At 40.8% G+C, this 21,029-nt stretch overlaps 1 protein-coding gene across 1 annotated transcript; it reads right to left on the minus strand.

The window, feature by feature from the left end:
* Window positions 1–257: 257 nt before the first annotated feature.
* Window positions 258–4,698, minus strand: LOC311285446 (uncharacterized protein; the record flags this gene model as incomplete). Its single annotated transcript, XM_084401101.1, has 4 exons — window positions 258–1,226; window positions 2,891–3,432; window positions 4,067–4,142; window positions 4,324–4,698. 4 exons carry the CDS (start codon window positions 4,696–4,698, stop codon window positions 258–260), a joined length of 1,962 nt encoding a protein of 653 aa, XP_084257227.1.
* Window positions 4,699–21,029: the final 16,331 nt, after the last annotated feature.

Consider the following 21,029-nt stretch of genomic DNA (forward strand, 5'->3'; position numbering starts at 1 on the left):
CTGAATAAGACCTGGGGGGAAGAAGACAGTGTGAGGAGTCAGGCTCCCAGCATGGGGGGAAGAGACAAGATTGGAGAGGTTGTGTTGTGCTCTGTCCCACAGATCTCTTCTTCAGATTAGTGAGTTTTATTGTTTTATTGCAGGTTAGGATTCTTGAATTCAGTCTTAGTAAAAGTCCATCCTTACAGTTTCCGCCCCTGGCCCCTTGGGGCAGATTTAGATCAGTCCCTGAGGGGCCAAAATTTGATGAAGTCCGCTTATGGTTGCAGTTTCCGTAGGGCTGGTACCTGTAATGGATTGAGCGCAATGGCCACGTTCGTTGAAGTGCGCATTGTGCGGAGAAGGCATCTGAAGTAGCAGCACTGGCAGAGTGTGAATACGAAGATGATCACACTGGCGAGGACACATCCACGGAACGTCCAGTCCCACCAGGTATAAGCATACCTTGCTGAGCGGGTAGAGGAGCTGGACAGGATTTCTGCAGTCTTTCTCGCCAGATTCGCTTCCACTTGAGCTTGGTTGAGATGGTACTCAGTCTGTAAGATGATTTCTTGCACCAAGTCCATTGTTTTGACCAAAGCTTGAGTGCTCTGTTCATAAAAAGTGTCCTCCCACCAGGGAGAAACGTCCACGTCCATCGGTACCTTCCCCAGGATGTTTATCTGACCCATTGAAAAGTCCTCTTTCACTTCCAAACAGAACGTGTGGTTCGCAGGGCAGGTCAGACCTCCATAGGAGAAGGAATTCATCTCACTGACGACGCACCACTGTGTGTGAGACACTTGAACAGCATCAGAATGACCATGCAATGACTGAACATTAATGAGCTTAGAATTATTTGAAGAAAAGGGTTGTAGAGTGTTGCAGGTACAGATAATGTAACTAGATGTTTCATGACAACAGGTGCGAGTGGTAAACAAGGTTTCAGTGCCCTTCAAAGTCATATACCCCGTCAGATGATCCCATTTTATAATTTGATCCCTCACTACCACGCCAATAGAGCGTATGGTAGTGGAATTTAGATAAATTTGATCTGGGTGAATTAGAGGGAAAGTGGCAAAGAACCCAATACAGCCAGTACATTCATTTCCAGTATACATCATTAATGTTGAAAGCAATTCAGAATACTTAATATTTTTCATTCTTTCTGATGCAAGCCATCTATGCAGATCTAAAATTTCAATAAGATCATTTAACCTGTTAACCGTTGCCAGTGCGCCCGCGCACTGAAGCGTTATTTATTTATTTAATTCAAAATTACTATCAGATTTAATGTTATACCTTGACAAACTATACATAATTAAAAAGATATAATACTCAAGTTTCAGTATTTGACCACTATTGTATTCTGAGAAACTCATAGTGACAGTTATGTCTTAATTTGTGTCAGGGGTTATGAAATGAAAAAATGAGTCGATACCTTTAATATGAATTATGCGCGTCAGCCGCTTTCATTCATAAAAAACTCTGTGCTGTCGTCATGACAGCGATACACAAAACAACGTCCCTCAGGGCTTTAGCTCAAAAATGTGCAGATTTGGAGAAATATTGATAGATTCTCATAGATTTACATCATATTTCTATAGACAGGAATAATATTTATTGAATTTATACCCAAATGCGTCGATGTAATCTTTATGAGCATTTGGTATTCCGATACTGTGTTTTTTAATTCATACCAATAGCCTGAGGGCGCTATATGCACAATAATAGTCCATATATGGAACATGAAGAAGAGCCATGATCATGTGACATTCCAGGACGTCACTGATACACACAAAGCTAACAAGAGATCGCGCTGTAACATGCAGATACAGACGTTTTGAAGACAATAAACATGATTGCACTGATATTTGAGTTACCTGTGTTTTTCAAGCCATGCCAGGTATTTTCATAATAATAGATTATATTTATAATGTAATGCTAATCTATATAGACTATCATTGTGCAGAACACTATCCAATAGTATATTTTCTGTCTGATTTTTTTTATCTGAAGCCAAATTAGATCACAGAAGATTATTTAAAATACTCAACGTGCGTTAAAAAGTAAGTTTAGAGCACAAACATGGTTTTAATCTCATAAATTGTCGTGTATTGATGGTGTGCTAAGCTAACATGCTAGCTAGCCCTAGGTGCACCTGCTACCTAGAAGTTATACTTTTATTATTTTTTGAATGCTACCTGAAATGTGTCTTTATTCAAGAAATGCTTTTGATACAGTTTAAAATGTGAGGTAAACTTTGAGAAAAGAAATTAGGGACTGAAACCCTATGAATAGCCTGTGAATAGCCAGTCGTTAGTAGCTATAATGCAGACAAAAGAAATGCATATTTCGAGCCATAACCAGGCTGGAGAGGTGTGAATGTGTGCAGGGGGAGACTGAGACTGAATGGGGATCGTCTGCACCACAAAACAATAGAGACAATATACTGGATAGATGGTTAGAAGATGACAATAAACATCAGTAGCATTTTAGCGTCAAATCAAAATAAAGTCATTTGACATGGTCTTGAAAAACATTTAACTAAATACAGAGTTTTGGACTTATTATCTTCAGATTTTAAACATAGAATGTTTAGACATATGGCTTTAGCTGTAGTGCATTTCTAGATTGCTTCAGTGCCAACTTCAATTTTATTTTCATGAGGATGTTTCATAAAAATTAATTTCTAATAATTTTACAAAACTTTGAAGCTATTTATAAAAATTTTTGTCATTATGACAATAATTAATTCTACATTTACAATAAACTGCCAGGTGTCAGCTTTCAAATGAGATCATACTTGTGCTTTTAATGCAAAGGGTTCATGAACTGTATCTGTTTCAGTTTGGGTATGCCATTTCTGGGGATTTTTCAAAAGTGGGGTTGCAGCTTAACAGGTTAAAACATGCCTAGGTGTTTTATGGAGACGAAGATCTAAAATTTCTTGTCTTGCTGCAGTAAACAAATCTTGTGCATACAATCTACAGGCTAAGTCATGCTCGATGGTACGGGTCTGATTGAAAATTGATTGACTGGTCGTCAGAAGCGCCTGCGCTTCAGATCTGACCGCTTTGATAATGTTTTCGTTACTATTGGTGATGTGTTGAAACCCAGTAGCTACCTGATTTGCCAACCAAGTTGAATATTGAGATTGACCTGTTATTTTGTAAGTGTTGGATATAGAATTAACTGAGCCAAAAAGGCCTTCTATATTTCCAAACAGGTCTCGTTTGGTACGAGCAGATGGAATTTGAACTGCAGGTCTGTTTTTGTAATCAGAAATTAAATCATCGATGCGTGACTGTAGCCATGTATACGTCTTATCATTAAAGTTGCAGTGTTTTACATAAGCAGATAACACATTAGAGATGTTATACGTGACATGTGTTATCACAAGATTGACATCATGTAGTAAAGTCTTATTTACATTTCCTTTGATTATGCCCCCTGGAGGGGTGGTATACAATTTCGGACACTGTGTGGGTTTTTTGTAACCGCATGTGGTTAAGTTAAAGCAATGGTGTAAAGTCCATGAACAATTGTGAGGGCTAGTGAAATTATCCATGTTTGCCTCACATTTTCCCACACAGTATGTTCCTTCTTTTCGGCCAGTCCAAACAAATGTTTTCAAGTTATTGTTAGACACCTTATTTGTTAGATTGAAAAGAAGTTCAGTAAACTTGAAATGTGTATTGTTATGTGTTGTAGTGTGTGTGCACCTATATGTGGATGGTTGGAGATCCTTAGTGGAATAACATTTTTTTGGATCTCCGCCATGGTTGTTATTTTCATATAGTGTGTGCATGTTACCAATATTTGAATCTGGGAATTCTTCAAGTTGGTACCAGGCGGTAATATTGTGGTGAAATTGTGGTGCGCGTGTGTAGCTTGTGAAGTTTTTGTCTGGAAGATGGGTAGAACCTGTCTTACAGCATATTTTTGTTGCACAATTTGGTTCCGGTGCTAATCCGGGGGGCCATGTGACTATTTCTTTGTATGTGACTGGAATGTATGATGTGGATGGCCCCTTAATATATTTCCATACCCATCTACCGCATCCTAAGGTGTGTGCGAGTGTGACTCGTTGTCCCAATTCGATGCAGGTGGGTCCGGACACTGTCCTGGCATCTGGCCTCCATGGAATTGCGACGACTGTCCTATGAAGGAAAAAGATCACAATTAATTCAATGAACCTTTGAACCGTTTACATTGGGACATGTGGTACCATCTTAATTTTCCTCTGATAGTCACGGCCACGCAACTGTTGCAAACAGCTTTAATTTCATAGGGCCCGTGCCATCTTGGGGAAAATGCGTTTTGTTTTACAAAAACGCGTACCATCACAATGTCTCCTTCTGAAAATGTTGTTTCAGAGGTTGGGTTAAATTGTGCATCATTTGTCAGGTCTGACTGCTGTTGTTTCAGTCCAGCCTGGGCGTGCAGCACCTTCAACCTTTCTTGCAATTGCACCAACACCGTCTGCTGAGTTGCGAGCATGAGGGGCCCCAGGTCTGCTGGGGAAATTTCTGGATCAATGGGTAACTTCATCACCCTTCCAGTCATAAGCTCATATGGGCTGATGCCTGTAGCTTTTGATGGGGTTGCTCGCAGCACAGTCAGAACAGTGGGTAAAGCATCACTCCACCTGTTTTGGTGTTGAGCTATTTGCTTAGCAATATTTTCTTTGATGGTGCGGTTCGCACGTTCAACCATACCAGAGCTTTGCGGCCTGTATGAAATGTGAAATTTTGCTTGATGTTCAGAATTTTGCGCATATTTTTCATGACTTGTCCAGTAAAGTGAGACCCTTGATCTGATTCAATTTGAATGGGTGCTCCCCAAAGAGGAATGATTTGGTTCGCCATCACACGTGCCACGGTGTTTGCTGTATTATTGCGAGTGGGAATTGCGTCAACCCATTTTGAGAATTTGTCAATTATCACGAGGCAATAGCGATACCCTCCCTTGGCACTGGGAAGCGGACCAATGAAATCCAATTGTAAGGACTCCCAGGGCCCTTTTGGTGGTTCTGGTCTGCGTAGGTTTGTTCGACCTAGCTTTCCCTGGTTAATTGTTGCACACACCAGAGAGGCATAGCACCATCTTTCAATGTCAGCTGTCATTCCTTGCCACCAAAACTGTTTTTGTATCAACTGTGCTGTTTTTGTAGCCGATACATGCGCATAATCATGATATAATTTGATTATTGGTTTTTGGAGGGCTTCTGGAACGACAAATTTCCCATCTCGGATTACTATGCCTTCAATTACGTTCACCATCTGATCATGTTTCAAATGTGGCACAAGTTCTTCATCAGAGACCCACAGATCTTGTTGATACTGTTTGAGGTCGATGGGTGTGACTTGTGCAGCACTTGCTACAGAAACAGAGGTTGTCTCGTTTTGCCAACGGTCGCCTTTCACTGCTGCCAGCTTTGCCAATTGGTCAACAATGTTATTGTTTCTTTCATGCACATCTGGATTTTTGTTAATGTGCGCGCGCACTTTTACCACGGAAATGGAGTTTTCTCGCGCTTGTACAGCTTGCCATATCGCAGTTATGGTGTTGAAATGTTTTATGGGCGTTCCAGCAGAAGTGAGGAATTTTCTCAATTGCCATTGTGCCATAAAATCAGTTACGACGCCGAAAGAATACCGACTGTCAGTGTGCACGCAGAGCGGTTCAGGGTGTGCCTTGATTGCTTCTTGCAATGCAATGAGTTCAGCTTCTTGTGCGGATATGTTAGCTGGTAGTTTAAACAATAATTGCCGTTTAGCATCTGTCTCGGGAAGATGAGGGGTCCACACTGCACAGCCAGTATAGAAATGACCATTTTGACAGAATCGAGACCCATCAATATACACATGCACTTGGCCTGGAAGTGGCTCGTCATGGACAAGGCTTTGTGCCTCTTGTTTGGGCTGGCATGTGTGCGGGTGTCCCTCAACATCCCCGAGCAGATGTGGCAAAATTTGTGTGTTTTTTGTTGTGATTTCGTGCGCTTGAATGTCTGCTAGCCATCTCGCTAATCTTTGGGAGGAAACTCCCTTTATTCGGCCCTGTAACAGCATTCGTACAGGCGTGTGCATTGTGTGTATAACCACAGATTGGAAACCTACAATGGGTTCTGTTGTTTTTAGCATCCAATGCACCGCAAGCACATGCTGTGTACATGGGTCGAATCCTTGTTCGACCAGAGCTGTAGTAAGTCAAGTCAAGTATATTTGTATAGCGCTTTTCACAATACAGATTGTATCAAAGCAGCTTCACAGTATTAAATTAAAATAATACAACAAGGTTTGTTTCTAGTGGAATTTATTGATAAAATCAAATTAGATATCCCCAGAATATCCCCAACTGAGCAAGCCAAAGGCAACAGTAGTACGCGATTGGACGCAGTTTTCCTCCATATTCCTGAGCTAAGACTCCACTTAGCGTAATTTCATGCGCGTCTACTTGAATGTGGAACCCTTTTGATGGGTTGGGCAAACCCAGGGCGGGCGCGGCGCACAAACGCTGTTTCAAATCTGTAAAAGCCTGTTCGTGTTCATCGGTCCATTCAAGGACATCATTTGGTTTTGTTTTCCCTTTTAAAAGCGAATACAACGGTGCGGCGGTATTTGCAAAATCAGGGATGAAATCTCGTAAATAGTTTGCCGTTCCTAATACTTTTTGCAACGAGTTTAAAGTATAAGGTCGAGGCAGTTCGGCAATGCATTTTTTCCTGTCGTCTGTTAAAGCTCTGTGGCTTTGAGTCAGAGTGTATCCTAAATAGTGTACCTCCCTCTGCGCAATTTGGGCTTTTTCTTTGTTCATTTTAAAGCCTGCGTCACCTAGCATCTGTAACACTTCGTCAACCAGCTGCAAGTGGTTCTCAAGTGGTTCATCTGTGGCTATCAATATGTCATCTACATAGTGAACTACTTTGCCAGTCCCTAATAAGGGACTGAGCACATCTGCCACAGCTCGATGAAAAATGGAGGGGCTGTTGTGAAGGCCTTGCGGCATTCTTTCCCAGGTGTATTGCATTTGATTTACAGTAAATGCCAGTTTCCACTGGTCTTCTCGTTTGACCTTAATAGACCAAAAAACATTTTTGATGTCAAGCACTGTGAACCACGAAGCATTGGTTGAGACTTGTGATAAGATTGTAGCTGGATTTGCCACTATAGCTGTTGCTTTAGGCAGAACTTTATTGAGACGCTGGTAATCAATGCAAATACGCCATTTACCATTAGGTTTTGGAACTGGTAAACACGGAGAATTTGTAGTTGAACAGCATCGCCGAACTATGCCTCTGATCTCAAGTTGTTTCACTATCTCATGAACAGCGACCTCTGCCTCTGGCTTAATGCGATATTGTTTTTGTGGGGGAGGGGGCTCTCCCTCAATGCATACTTCAAAATCCACAAGGCCGCAGTCGTGTTCATGATTAGCCCAAACATCGCTATGTTTGTTGATGAGAAGTTGAATTGGATCTGTACTGGATATGGACATAATGTTTGCCCTGCCTTGAGGCAGGCATTTCTTTGCCGTTTTGTTTGTTTGTACTTCAATTTGTTTTTCAAAGCAATGAATTACAAAGCCATGTTTTCTCATAATGTCCATACCCAATACAGTTCCTTCGCTGTTATCTGGTAAATACCAGAATTGTTCGTTTAACACTACCATGCCTAGATCGAGTTGGACTGATTTTGTTTGAGTTGCTGTCATCAAAGTATCGCCTATACCTTTAATTTGGATTGTTCGCGTGCTTAGTGGTAACGGAATGTTTGTGCAAGAACAAGCAGCTCCGCTATCAATAAGAATGTTAACTAACCGGCCTCCAAGGTTAGCTCTTATTTTGATTCGGTTTCCGCTTGTGACAACACTTCCTATAGCAACGGAGGCCACGCACCCCTATTGGGGATTGTTGTATTTTGCTAGCAGGTTAGCGATGTCTGCTTGGAGGTTCCTGTACGGGTTATTTGGATTTTTAGGTTGTTCTTCCGTTTGTTTTGGGCTGCTCCCTGAGGAGTTGTTTTTTATGATCAAATTCTCTAACCGCTTAAGAATGTCATCATCAGCTTTAGAGTTTACCTTTTGATTATTTTCGGCCCTCCTTAATCTGAAACAATCTTGTGTAACATGATTATTTTTTCTGCAGAAGTAACAGAAGGGTTGAGATTTGGGCTTTAGATCAAATTTTTTGTTTCCTTTCCCTTCAGCTAGCCATTGTGTTGTTGAAACGGACCGAGTTTTGCTTTGCTTGAGTCTAGCTTCTATTTTGGAAGCCCAATTCACCAGTGACCGGTAGGTATTCTCGGATGGATCGGCTCCATGAACGAGCGCTTGCTGTATATGAGGACCTGCATTATTTTTCAGGAGTTGTAGTAAAACTTCCTGATCACGCCGTGCATCTTCTAACCCTGAGTGCTCTTTATAGGTCACCCATAAACGTTCAGCATAAATTTCAAATGGCTCTTTGTTGGCCTGTTTGATGTCTAAAATTCTGTTCCACTCGGCGTGTGTTGGTCCCCTTAACTCTAATAAAGTCTCCCTCAATCTTTCGTAAACCTCATTTTCATCCTCATCTTCCTGTTTGATTATAATTTCTCCAGATCTCAATTCGCGTGACATTTTTGGTTTTAGCTCGTCTGGAATAGTGAGGAGGGCTACTTGCCAAACGTCTCTAGGCTCTAACTTGTACACTGAGGCCTGTAACATTAAGTTGTCCCAGTAGGGCTGAAAAGGGCCTTTCCTTGGCATCATGCCCACAACTTCTTTGTGTTTTGTGCATTCTTCGCAAGTTAAAGGTCGGCTAATGGTAGTGACTTCATCATCTGCGTTAGTCATTGTTTTAAGTACAGCAACTTTTACTGTTTTTTTGAGAACAGTGCCAGATTTACTTCGAGTTCTTATGGGACTGCGGGGCTTCGGTTCTTCGGGTCTATTTGGATAATACTTTTCAGTCGCGGGTTCTGGAGAAAGATCGCGCACTCCCAGACTAGAGCGTGCATTTGGAGTTTGTCTGCGAGTTTCTGTCAGGGATGATTGATCTTGGATGCCGCTCGGTAGAGCTGCTACCATATCATCCTCATCGCTATCACTTTATATATCATCGCCAATTTTTGAATTTATCGCCGCTATTTTAACTGCAGCTATAGGAAAGCCTGCAGAACCGCAGCACTCATCGAGCACGGACGTGTATTGTTTATCTACTTTAAGTTTCTTTTCAAGCTTTTTAATTTGTGTTCCCATCGCGTCGCCCTGTCTTGCCCAAGTTTGTTTATCATACACAGATGCTTCGACCTGTGCTCTGAGTTTTTTCAACTCCTCTGATCGCGCTTTTTCTAGTTCTTTGATGTTTGAAATCACGCGTTCGTTTTCAGCAATAGTTGCCAAATCATTTCGTCGTAGCAAATAGACGATCGCGACCGGAATTTTCCGAAAATGAGATTTAATCTCTAGTTTCCGCCCCTCGGTAGCGTACCAGGCAAAAATTTGCTCATTATTCCAATCAAAATCTACTCCCCCTCCCTCTGCAAAGCGAGAGATTCCATTACATCCTTGTCTACACTCAAACTACCATTTCCCTGATAAGCCATGTTTTTCTGGTTATCTTAGATTTATACCGGTTTTCTGCGGTTCCGGTCTATCCTGGGTATTCCGACCCGTTCTACCAGCTGGAGACAGAGAAGGAGAAGCTCAAACCTCATGCTCCGTTTGGATCTGAATTGTCGCGCCGAAAGACGTCACTCGCCTGAGACTGGGAGATCACGGAGGGCGGTCACCACTTTGTAAGCTCCAATCACCGGTCCAATGACGGCGTCCGGTGTCTTGGTTTGAAGGGAATTCAGCGTGTATGTCTTTTCGGGCGCTTCTGAAAAATCACTTTCATTTATTAAACAGTTGATTTCCAATTTTAATTCTGACTCCATTAATAATTTAATCTGACTCCAATTTTAAGTTTTCTCTTAATAGCTGATCAACCGAGGAATTGTGATTTAATTTGGATCTTTACTATTCTTAACATTCCATACTTTCAGTTATTAATACATTATGGACCCGAATGCCGCTTAGAGATCACGTTGGCCAAATCGTGTTTCTCACGGACACAAACCTGTTAATTCTGATTTTAGTCAGTGGATGTAGGGTTTGCTAATCTACCCCTAAAGTCAGTCGCCTACTGCTTACTGACTAGAGAGTGTAGTTTAATTTAGCCATTTCCATACAACTTGCTAAACCAGTGATAGACAGAAATCAAAAGGTCTCCAGATGACGTGCCTACTGCTCCGTTCATACATGTGCCTTTAGTTTGACCTACCTTAACTAAGATTTTGCTGTAGCACCAGCCTCCTTAAATATACTAAAATAATGATTTCAGAATACTTCAGAATAAATCAAGATGTAACATTTATTTTGCCAGGTAAGGTTAAACATCAATTAAAAGAATTAAGCAGAATACACAATACATAACTGATCAGCATAAAATACAAACATAATTCAAAATGCAATATCAAAAATAGTTTCAAAGAGTCAGCATACCTGGCAATAGAGACACACAGCAACAGTGTGGGAAGTTCTGTTTACAGATGCTTCCTTGAGTGGTTTGCCAATCCCCTTTAAATACCCAAGAGGAACAAAAGAACAATAAACATCTAGCACCCAAATATTTATTCAGCTTTTGCTGGACCCTTTCTCGTGCCCAAGTGGTCACGCCTGAGTTTGGGGGATAAACACAAATGGTTATCTATTATCTTTATTGGGGCATCTCCCACATCAGAAGAACAGGCATTGTTTTCTTTGTTCTGACTGCTCTGCTGCTGCGGGAATGAAACTTCTTTACCACTCGCACCAAAAGTATTTATTTTGACCTCTCATAAAACAACTGGAGACAGTAGGTGTGTGTGTGTGTTTTGCATGACTGAATAAGACCTGGGGGGAAGAAGACAGTGTGAGGAGTCAGGCTCCCAGCATGGGGGGAAGAGACAAGATTGGAGAGGTTGTGTTGTGCTCTGTCCCACAGATCTCTTCTTCAGATTAGTGAGTTTTATTGGTTTATTGCAGGTTAGGATTCTTACATTTACATTTACATTTACATTTAGTCATTTAGCAGACGCTTTTATCCAAAGCGACTTACATCCAAAGCGGATTCTTGAATTCAGTCTTAGTAAAAGTCCATCCTTACAGCAGAACTATACCGAAGAATATTTTACAATAGCATCTTGTATACCCAGGGAGGTACCGGTGTATAAATTACAGGACTATGATGGAGAAATAATACAGGGGTTTTTTTACGAAAAAGAACTCCAAAAAATTATTGTGAGCGATGATAAATCGTTTAAGGTCGAAAAAATTCTCGATAAAAAGCGACGCGGAAAAGCCATGTACGTTTTGGTGAAATGGTTTGGATGGCCAGCAAAATTCAATAGTTGGATTCGCGAAAAACAGGTGATTGATCTTCACTCTCCTTTACAACCCTAGGAGAGTCGCTCGCGTTCTCATTTATACAAAAAAAACATGTCTGAGGAGGAGGGGTTCTACGTCACGCTCCCGTGCAATGCATCAGGCCAAGTATACCCCGAGAATCGCATATCTAATTACAGAACTAGATTGGCAAGAGCTATACATTTAAAAGGATTATGGGAAGTAGCTCTGGTTGAGTTTCACTATCCAAAAACTTGGCATACTTTCAACGAGGAAGACGCTGCTTTTATTATTGAATGCGAACAATGTTTGAACGACGATGAACATAGCAAAGTGCGAGGGGATAATATTCAAACTTTTCGGAAAGACCTAAAAATAAAATACGGGTATTTTGAGGATATTTCAGTATTACTCAAGGAAATAAACGCAACTCTTCCACCGCGGGTGCAGCTCAGGTACGATAATATAAAGAATAAGATATCCCTCAAAACAAATCAGAGAGCATCCCTAACGTTTTACGGAAAGCTAGCCGTTATTCTAGGCTTAAAACCCGGTGTTCCTATAGAAAATCTAAACAGTTCGGATGATCACGAAGACGTGCGCACATACGCACCACATCAGGCTGATATAAGCGGAGGATTTTACACTCTATTTGTATACATAGATATAATAGAATATCAAGCAATCGGTGACGCGTATGTTCCATTATTAGAGACGATACATATTGAACCGACCACTAACAAAGCAGTCAGTGTCAGGCATAACAAGTCTCATTACGTGCGTCTTAATAAAAACGTCGTATCAGATATCGGGATCGAGATTAGAGACGATCAGAATAAAGACGTACGATTCACCTACGGCAAAGTTGTGACGAAGCTGCACTTTAGACCAGTGAGAAAACATTTGTTTTAAAAATGGCTTATCTCAATCCCTACCAAGAAGATCCCCACCGCTACATATCATATTATCAGGCCCAGACAGGACACGCCCTGCCGGGCTATGCCGGAAGCGGAGTCATGTACGGTTCCGGTTTTGCCTCAGGTATCGGAGGGCTGTTTCGAGGGTTATATCGTATGGCAATTCCGTTTCTAAGAAGGGGTTTTAGTATTGCAAAGCCACACATAAAAGCTGCGGCAAAAAATATAGTAAGTGATGTAGTTACCCCAGAGCCTTGTCAAAATCATTTAATAATAATGATAATACTGAGGGACAGAGCGGTCACGGTCTTATGGTCATGCGCAGAGGGTTGAAGCCCCCTGGGACCCGTATGAGGAGGGGGCGTGGTCACGGTATAAAGAAGACAAGACGCATCACTAAGAAACGCCCAGTTACAAAAAGGAGACGAAGAAGCCGGGCGAAACGTCTCAAAAGATCTACAAGTTTGAAAAGACAAAGCAACACTATCTTCTAAAATCATGTTGTTGATTCATGCAATGTCAGACGAATGTATTAAATCTGAGCTGGATATTTTTACCCTTCCTTTAACTCAGACAGCTATTGAGAAAAACACTTATGTGGAAATCCCGCCTGTGTCAGCGATTAATGATGCTTCTCCGATTGAATTTTTTATCGCAGGGACTGGTGAAGATTACACTGATCTGAATAACACATTATTATATACTCGCGTTAAAATAACTCTCCCAAACGGAGATGATGTGCCGGACGGTGCTCCGGTGGGGCTGATTAATTACCCGGCTTCGACGATTTTCTCGCAGGTGGATGTGTCCCTTGGAGATCGGCTGGTGTCACAATCATCCAGCACTTATCCGTACAGGTGTATTCTGGAGATGCCTATTAATTATGGAAAAGACACCCTAGAGAATAACTTTTCAGCAGGACTGTTTTACAAAGACACAGCTGGGCATATGGATTCAACAGATCCCGCTGGCGCTAATACAGGTTAAACAAAAAGAGCTGCCTTTACAGACGGAAGTAATATTGTGGAGCTACTGGGCCCAATACATAGTGATATATTCTTTCAGCCGAAATTATTATTGAACGGCGTCGATATTCGTATTCGCTTAACTAGAGCAAAAGACGCGTTCTGTCTAATGCTTGGGGACGCGATCGATTATAAACTAAAAATAATCTCCGCATCTCTCTTTATCAAAAGAGTGTCTGTCTCACCCTCGCTCCGTTTAGGACACGCTCAGGCTCTACTGTCGACCACAGCAAAGTACCCTTTCGACAGGGTCTGCGTTAAGAACTTTAATATACCGGCTGGTTCGCGCGTCTCAAACCATGAAAATCTCTTCCTAGGCACTTTGCCGAAATCCATTATAATAGCAATGACGGATAATGATGCTTTTACTGGCGCATACAATAAAAAACCTTTCGGTCTTGAATATTTAAATCTCACCTCAGACGGACTACATATTTCAACACGTCCGTTTCTTCCGCAATTTAATTTAGGAAATGCTGTTAGAGAATATTATCAACTGGTTACCGCCACGGGTAGACATCTGAAGAATCAGTCTCTCGCTATAGACAGGGAGGATTTTCTCAATGGCTACACCCTGTTTGTGCCTATAATCTTACTCCGGATGAAGAGTGTTCGCAGCATGTGTCGCTGATTAAATCAGGGAATATAAGGTTAGAAGCATGTTTTAGAGAGCCTCTACAAAACACAGTAAACATCTTGATTTACGCCACCTACGACTCTCTTCATGAAATTTCAAATCGGAGACAGGTGCTTGCTGAGCACTATTAAAGGGATTGAAATGAATACGGTGGAACTGACGGAAATTATGGATAACATTACGTGTCATGTAAATTTTTTAGGAGTACTTGCTTGCGATCATCTTGCCAAAGAACCGTTGTTAGACCTCCCTGCTCTATTAATTTGTAATACGGATCCATCGGACGAACCGGGCCGGCATTGGCTGGCCATATACATAGATCGAAACGGGCTCGGATGTTTTTTTGACAGTTTTGGGAATCCTCCCGAATCCAATTTTTTTCCTCCGTCCATTCTCGACTTTCTAAAAAACAATTCTACACAAGTTCATCATTCTACCAGACAAGTTCAAGATTTTACATCAGTCACCTGTGGACAGCATTGTGTGTTTTTCCTGTATCATATTTCACGAGGTGTTGAGTATGAAGATATAATGAATTTTTACCATAACGATAATCTATTAAGAAATGATACTATGGTGTCTCTTTTTGTGAAAAAATTGAAACCCATGGTCTGTGTTAGTAAAAGATTTAAATGTATCCAGTGTGTGGAGTCTGGTAAAATGTTCCAGTCTTATTAACACCTGTGTAACGAATAAATAAAGAATATGTAATGAATAAACGAGTCGTAAACAGATGAATAATTTCGTTTTCTTTCTTTTATTTGACATCAAAAACAATAACACAATATGTGTACACAGATACAAAATCTCACACGTGATAATATTTTGTAAAAACAAACAAAAACACATAGCTATGCCATTACATATAATTGTTAAAAATGCATCCATTGTTTCGCATCTACACTGGGTGAGTTAAATACGTTTTCATCAGAGTCGTGTGCATGTGTGTCTGTGTGGCGTTTTTTCAAAGACTTAGTAGGTACAGTACCAAAGTCATCCGCGTGTGTTTTTCTTTTAAACGATTCAATCATCCGTTATGATTGGTTACAGTCGAATAAGGAATCTTTAACCCCGCAAATGCATCCAGAAACTCATACCAGCCTACAGGACGTCGGTTGTCTTGCATCATCTGCGGTGATGTCACACTCTTTACCAGATCAAATATATGGGATCCGGGAATGATTCTCCCTTTATAAACAAATTCTCCATCATCTGTCCATGAAGACACGTGTTTGGCTTTGGACATTTTATCCATAATATATTTTACATTTTTTTAAGCTTCTCTGAGGAATATTGTTTAAAACTTCTGAGACGATTGGGTCATCACTGACGTCATCATTCCTAACATCGGAGGTGTGGGAGGGGGGAGGTGCCTCGTGTTCCGGTAATGTAAGAGTTAGAGTGTTATTTTCCATATCACCATGCTTTACCACACTTAAGAATCGTTGTAAAACATTAGTGTAGAGCTTGGATTTTTCGTAAGTGTTCAAATCATGCCTCTGGAGTATATCTCTAATAGATGAATCCAAGTTTTCCTCCACGGACGTATGAATATTCTCACGAGTCGGTCCAGTCCTTAGTCTATCCAGCTGATGTTTTGGCACGAGATACAATTTCTCGGCATGTTGCATTTTTCTCTTCAGATTCAGGTTCTAGTTATTAGACTGGTTATGAAAGGAAGTGCCACACTAAGAAGGGGAAGCAGAAACCCCCCTTTTTGATTAATCATACGTCTTTTTCTTACGATATTGATTTTTTTATTTGCAACGTATTTTAAATTTTTTTTTCCTTCTTTTTAAAGTCCCGTGCTGTTTCGCTGTTAAAGGGATTTTCCCATGTATAATATTGAGAGCCACTTCACATAGAGCTAATATTAACTTGTCGGGAGATGAATGGAGAATAACGCGTCGTTGTTTGGGTGAGCTCTTGTATAATAACTTTAAGAGGTAGAGGTTTCTGGAAAGCCTTGTACTCATTGTTTCTTTTGGACGTACACCACCGGATAGTCTGACAGTAAATCCGTTCTGAGTCGGAATTTTTCAGGTGTCTGTGGTTTATAATCTATGAGCAAGTAACTGTAAGGACGTTCAGTTGCATCGTGATACGCTTCAATAAAAAATCTCGTATTACCTGGATACATTTGTCGACCCAAAATCCCTATCTGCTGTTTGTCACGAGGGTTTTTAAATATTATTAAATAATTTGTATTAAGGCCTATTGTTCTGCTAGATTTACCCTGGAAAAACAGATTCTGTATTAATAACAAACAGCTAATCTTCATATGGTGCACTAGTCGTGTAAAAACGTTTTCGACCTCAGAGTTGGACGCAGCTTGATGCAGCATCACATCATCCATGATAAGGACCGATGTTTTACCAGGAGGAAATAATGATTCGTCATCCAATTTCTTTGGTATACCTTCAATGAATTTAATATCACAAGCATGTAACATTTCATCATACATTGGCTGCCAGGATGTATACACGTACACAAAATTATCAAACTTGACAGAGCATATTTTCTCTGAATTATACATTAGAGTTTTCACAAAAAAAGTCTTTCCGCTGCCGCTGGGGCCGGAGATAATACACGAAAAAGGATGGTTCATTCTACAGTCGAACACATCTGTTTCACACATTTTTAAAAATATTGTTAGAATCCGTAAGGTAATGTCGTATAATCTCCTTGGAGTACCCTTTTGTCATACACAAGTCTGAAACTTTTCACGACTGATCTGTTAGATAGCGTGAGCCGACTCTTGTTTCGTATGATGGTGTCTGTTTTTGCTGACAGGTGTAATCTGACACCTCTTTCGACATAGCCTCGCACAAGATCGGTCAGACTCTGTAGTGTAACTATTTCAGCGTTCTCTGCTGTTAACGTGATGCCTTTAGCTTTGAGATATGAATGACCATCGGACGTCTTAAATGCATAAGATTTTGGCCCTGATGAAACGAATTGAACAATATGCTGGCCAGAATCTAACTCGCTCGTCAGCTGACCGAGATAAGATCCTGTCTCAGGAATCCAATCACCGGTTTTTGATACAAAAATCACGGAATCTGTATCGGCATAAATCACACGTTTGTCTAATTTATCCAGAAGATTATACAGCTCGAGTCGCCCGTAGCAGGTCGTAAAAGCGCCCACAAAACAATTTACATCACGTGTGGGAGATGGGTCTTGTGTCGCACTACTCCATTGAATCAAAGCCACTGAATCAGATACGAAAGAGAAGTGACGTATTACGTGGGCGTGGCTAAAGAGACGCTGAGTGAACTCTTCTGGGTTTGTCAGGAGTTCACTGTGTGTAAGGTGAGATCTCAGACAAAACCTACCCCAAAGTGTATTCAAGATGAGCTTAGCAATGGATCTTTTTGCTGGATTTTTTATTATTTTAGATGGATCTAACTGGATCCCTTCTTTATCCAGGTAATCAGCTACGTAAGATTGTTTTTCTGTCTCTGTCACTACATCGGGCGGATACCCCGACGCTTCCTGTTTCAGTTTGAGGAATGTTTTAACATATTCGGTGAATAATGTATCGGACGTGTCTGGGAAATGCCAGACCTCGTGTATTTTTATTATCCGATAGCCGTGTTGAACAGCCTTCTGGAGCTCAAGGGTCACCCATGTGCCTGTAATACATCTATCACCCTCTGTGTGGCAGCATTGTCCATCCTGAATCTGATTCTCTGCACAAGTCTTACATAGAGGAAACATTAGTTTACCCCCACACCTGTAAGGTAGCACGGGATGATACAATCCACGCGGGGGAAGAACTTCCGCCTTTATGAAGCCAAAATAATTCCTAATCGGTTCAAAATCCTTGAAGATAATTTTAGGATGACCTATAGGATACGTTTTACTCGATTGTACATATGGATACAATGATGTAAAGTCAAAGTAGTCGATCCTCTCATTTTCACCTGTTTGGTGATACAATTTGTAGGCATTTGTTCTTCCGCCATATAATCCATCACGAGGCCTCAATCTCTCAGGTGCTTCGTAAGACTGTATAAACTGTTTGACGTCCGGATCTGTCTGTTTTAACCCCTCCCACTCACACTCCCAAATAGAAATGACACGCAAGCCATACACTTTTCGCAGGGTTTCTAGTTTTGCATCCGACTGTCTTCTGAGATCACCAAAAGTCACTTTCGATAAAGGTTGAATTTCTTCTGCCTTAAATCTACAAGAATGACCGTGAAAAAAGCACCCTAAGTACTCCAAGGCTGTCTTCGTTCCATTATCATCCTCATAATAACCATCTAGGTGATATGGACCTACCGCACGCTCGCCATTGTTTAGTGCATGTTGTATCTCCACGTTTTGACTCAGTTTGAAATACTCAAGCCACTGGATAGATGTGTTTGAAAAAGTTTTGTGTTGATTAATATAGGCATGGCTGTGTGTTAGAGCTAACGTGTCGCGCGAGAGAAAATTTGTTTTGAAAGTTTTCATACACACACCTGGTAATGTGATTGACTTGAATGGGTCGATGTTTGTGAATTGTATAAATTCGGTTCTGTATCTCAAGCATGCGTCCCGTAGAATAATTACGTCATTCCTACAGTAAAAAGCGAGTTCCTTTTTGAAGTTAAAGATACCACCCAATACACCTGAATACCATGTGTTAAATCTGACACGCTCGGTCTCACTCATTGTCTCATATCCGTAAAATTCTTTTGCAGGATAGGGACCGATATATTCTGCATTTTGTGGTTTATTGAAAAGGTGGGGGAAGTATCCCTTCTCATGTGCATCTAAGTTAAGGGCTGCTGGTATTTTTGCAAGCTTGAAGGGAATAAATTGCCATGAGTCAATGAAACGCTGCTTGAAGACAGTATCATACATCATACAAGGGTTCTGCATAGAATTCTGCAACCCTGCATAATAATCTTTGGACTTATTCCTTCGCTGGTAAGATACTCTAACAGAATGTAGGAATCAAAGCCGGAGGAATTATGCGCTATGAAAGTATATCCTGCATATTTTGGGCGTCTGAAGTGTTTAATCAGACGTGCCACACAATCTATCCCTCCGGCTTCAAACGTCTCACCTGTCTGTGTCATGCCACATACATAGTTTGCTATGTGTCTCCCATCATGAACGAATGTTTCAAAATCATAATAAATGTATTTATCGTCTTTTGGTTCAGGTTTTAGAGGCTGAGTGTAACATTCATGATCACCTCCACTGGTCAAAATCTCGTAACAATGTGCACAATGCTCTGGAGAGCATTTGTGAGTTTTTATTTTTTCACCACCAGGTGGCGTTCTATAAACGGCATGGCATTTTGAGCAAAATCTCACAGTTTCACACTGAGATCTTTCGCCGGGGGTTTGTGATTTTTTTATGTGATTCGTAACAGAAGTTGTTTTTACAGAATCTCAGACATTCTGCACACTGTCTTGTTCTGCTCGTGTACGAGCAACATTCGGATGTCATGCATATCTTGCAAACAAACTGACATTCGTGTGTTTTTCTATCTTTATGCCCCCTGAAACAGTACTCACACACGTACGAAGTTCCTATAAACCCAGTTAAATTTCTTATTAGATGAAAATGCCCCTCGTGCAGAAATAAATGGGCTGTCTTTAGGTGTAATTCGTCTGTGTTTTTGTACACCTGGAGTTTCCCAGAGCTGTCTCTGTAAAAAACTACAATTTTTATGCCTAATTTATTTTCGAAAACAGACAAATTGTGGAGCCCTATCTGCTCGTCTATCTTAAAACCGCATCCTGTATGAATCTCCATCGCAGGCGTCTGTAACTCTTGATCTGTGAATTTTGGATTGAGGAAATATGCTAGACAGTAGCTCAAACACATTTCATTATCGATATTAATGGGGCTAAATAAATGCATTTTATTCCTACTAATACTCTCGCTGATAGCCAGGTCACTAATCTTCCTTCGTCCGCCACCCGCTTTATCACGTACAATTGAGATTTGTAATGTTAAGGTCGAATCGCTGGTCACGTCACTATTACTCTGAGTAACTTGTTCAATCTGATTTATGAATGATGAAGGATTGTGGTTGTTATCAGGTGGTAATACTGTATTTACAGACCCCGGTAGACTTTCTCCGGCAAGAGCTATGTTTATGAAGCCTGTTTGACCAGCTAGCTGTTGTGAAAACTCCACCACCTCGTTTAGAATATTATGGAGGCGTGAATTATATTCTACAAAATCGGTGGTCTGTATTTGTCTGAGATCTAACGATCTTTGTAACTCTACACCATTAAAACGTGGTCGTGGTGTTATTGTGAAATCCCCAACAACACCCCCGTTACCCATCAGAGAATCTATCTGCGCACGACTTAACTCCGTACGCCGGGTTTGAGATGCCCCTACTGCACCACCCATCTGTGCGCTCTCATCTCCATCATCCACGACCGACTCTATCCAACCATGCTGGTTAATTATAATATTATCCAATCTTTCCGTATTAGACAAATCAGCAGTATTTAGACCTCTTAACTGTTCACGTATTAAAAGATTGAGTGTCTCGTTATTCTCAGGTCTAGATCTTGATCTTGAGCGGGCTATTTCATCACACTCTGACTCGGCTCGTTGTCTTTTAGGAAACATTTTGATATGTTTTTATTTTTAAAATTGTGTGAAACAGAAGCGTACCATCAAATATGCACCACAATGTTGTTAATGGTATACATCATAACTATCAGTAAAACATAAAAAAATCTTACACATCTAGATAAAAACAATAACAGCCAAACGATTTTAATACAATAACAGTGAAATGGATTTAAAAAAAATAGTCAAGCATTATCTCACGTATTCCTCGATTGTCTCTGCATAATATTTAATCTTTCAGAGATTAAAGACAATACAGTAATAAGCAACGAGTGATCGTTCCTCACCTCCGAAAGTTCTTGCTGAAGTGCAAAGACTGTGTTACGTAATTGTCTGTTTTCTTCCAAGACGCGGTCTTGGGAAACGCCGAAAAATTCCACCGCACTTCTTAAATCGACGGTGTGTTGATTCTGTGTGTCAATGAGTCTATGCAGAAGGTCCGCAATACCGCTCTGGGCT

This window comes from Rutilus rutilus (assembly GCF_951802725.1).
Source record: "Rutilus rutilus genome assembly, chromosome: 25".
Taxonomy (NCBI): domain Eukaryota; kingdom Metazoa; phylum Chordata; class Actinopteri; order Cypriniformes; family Leuciscidae; genus Rutilus; species Rutilus rutilus.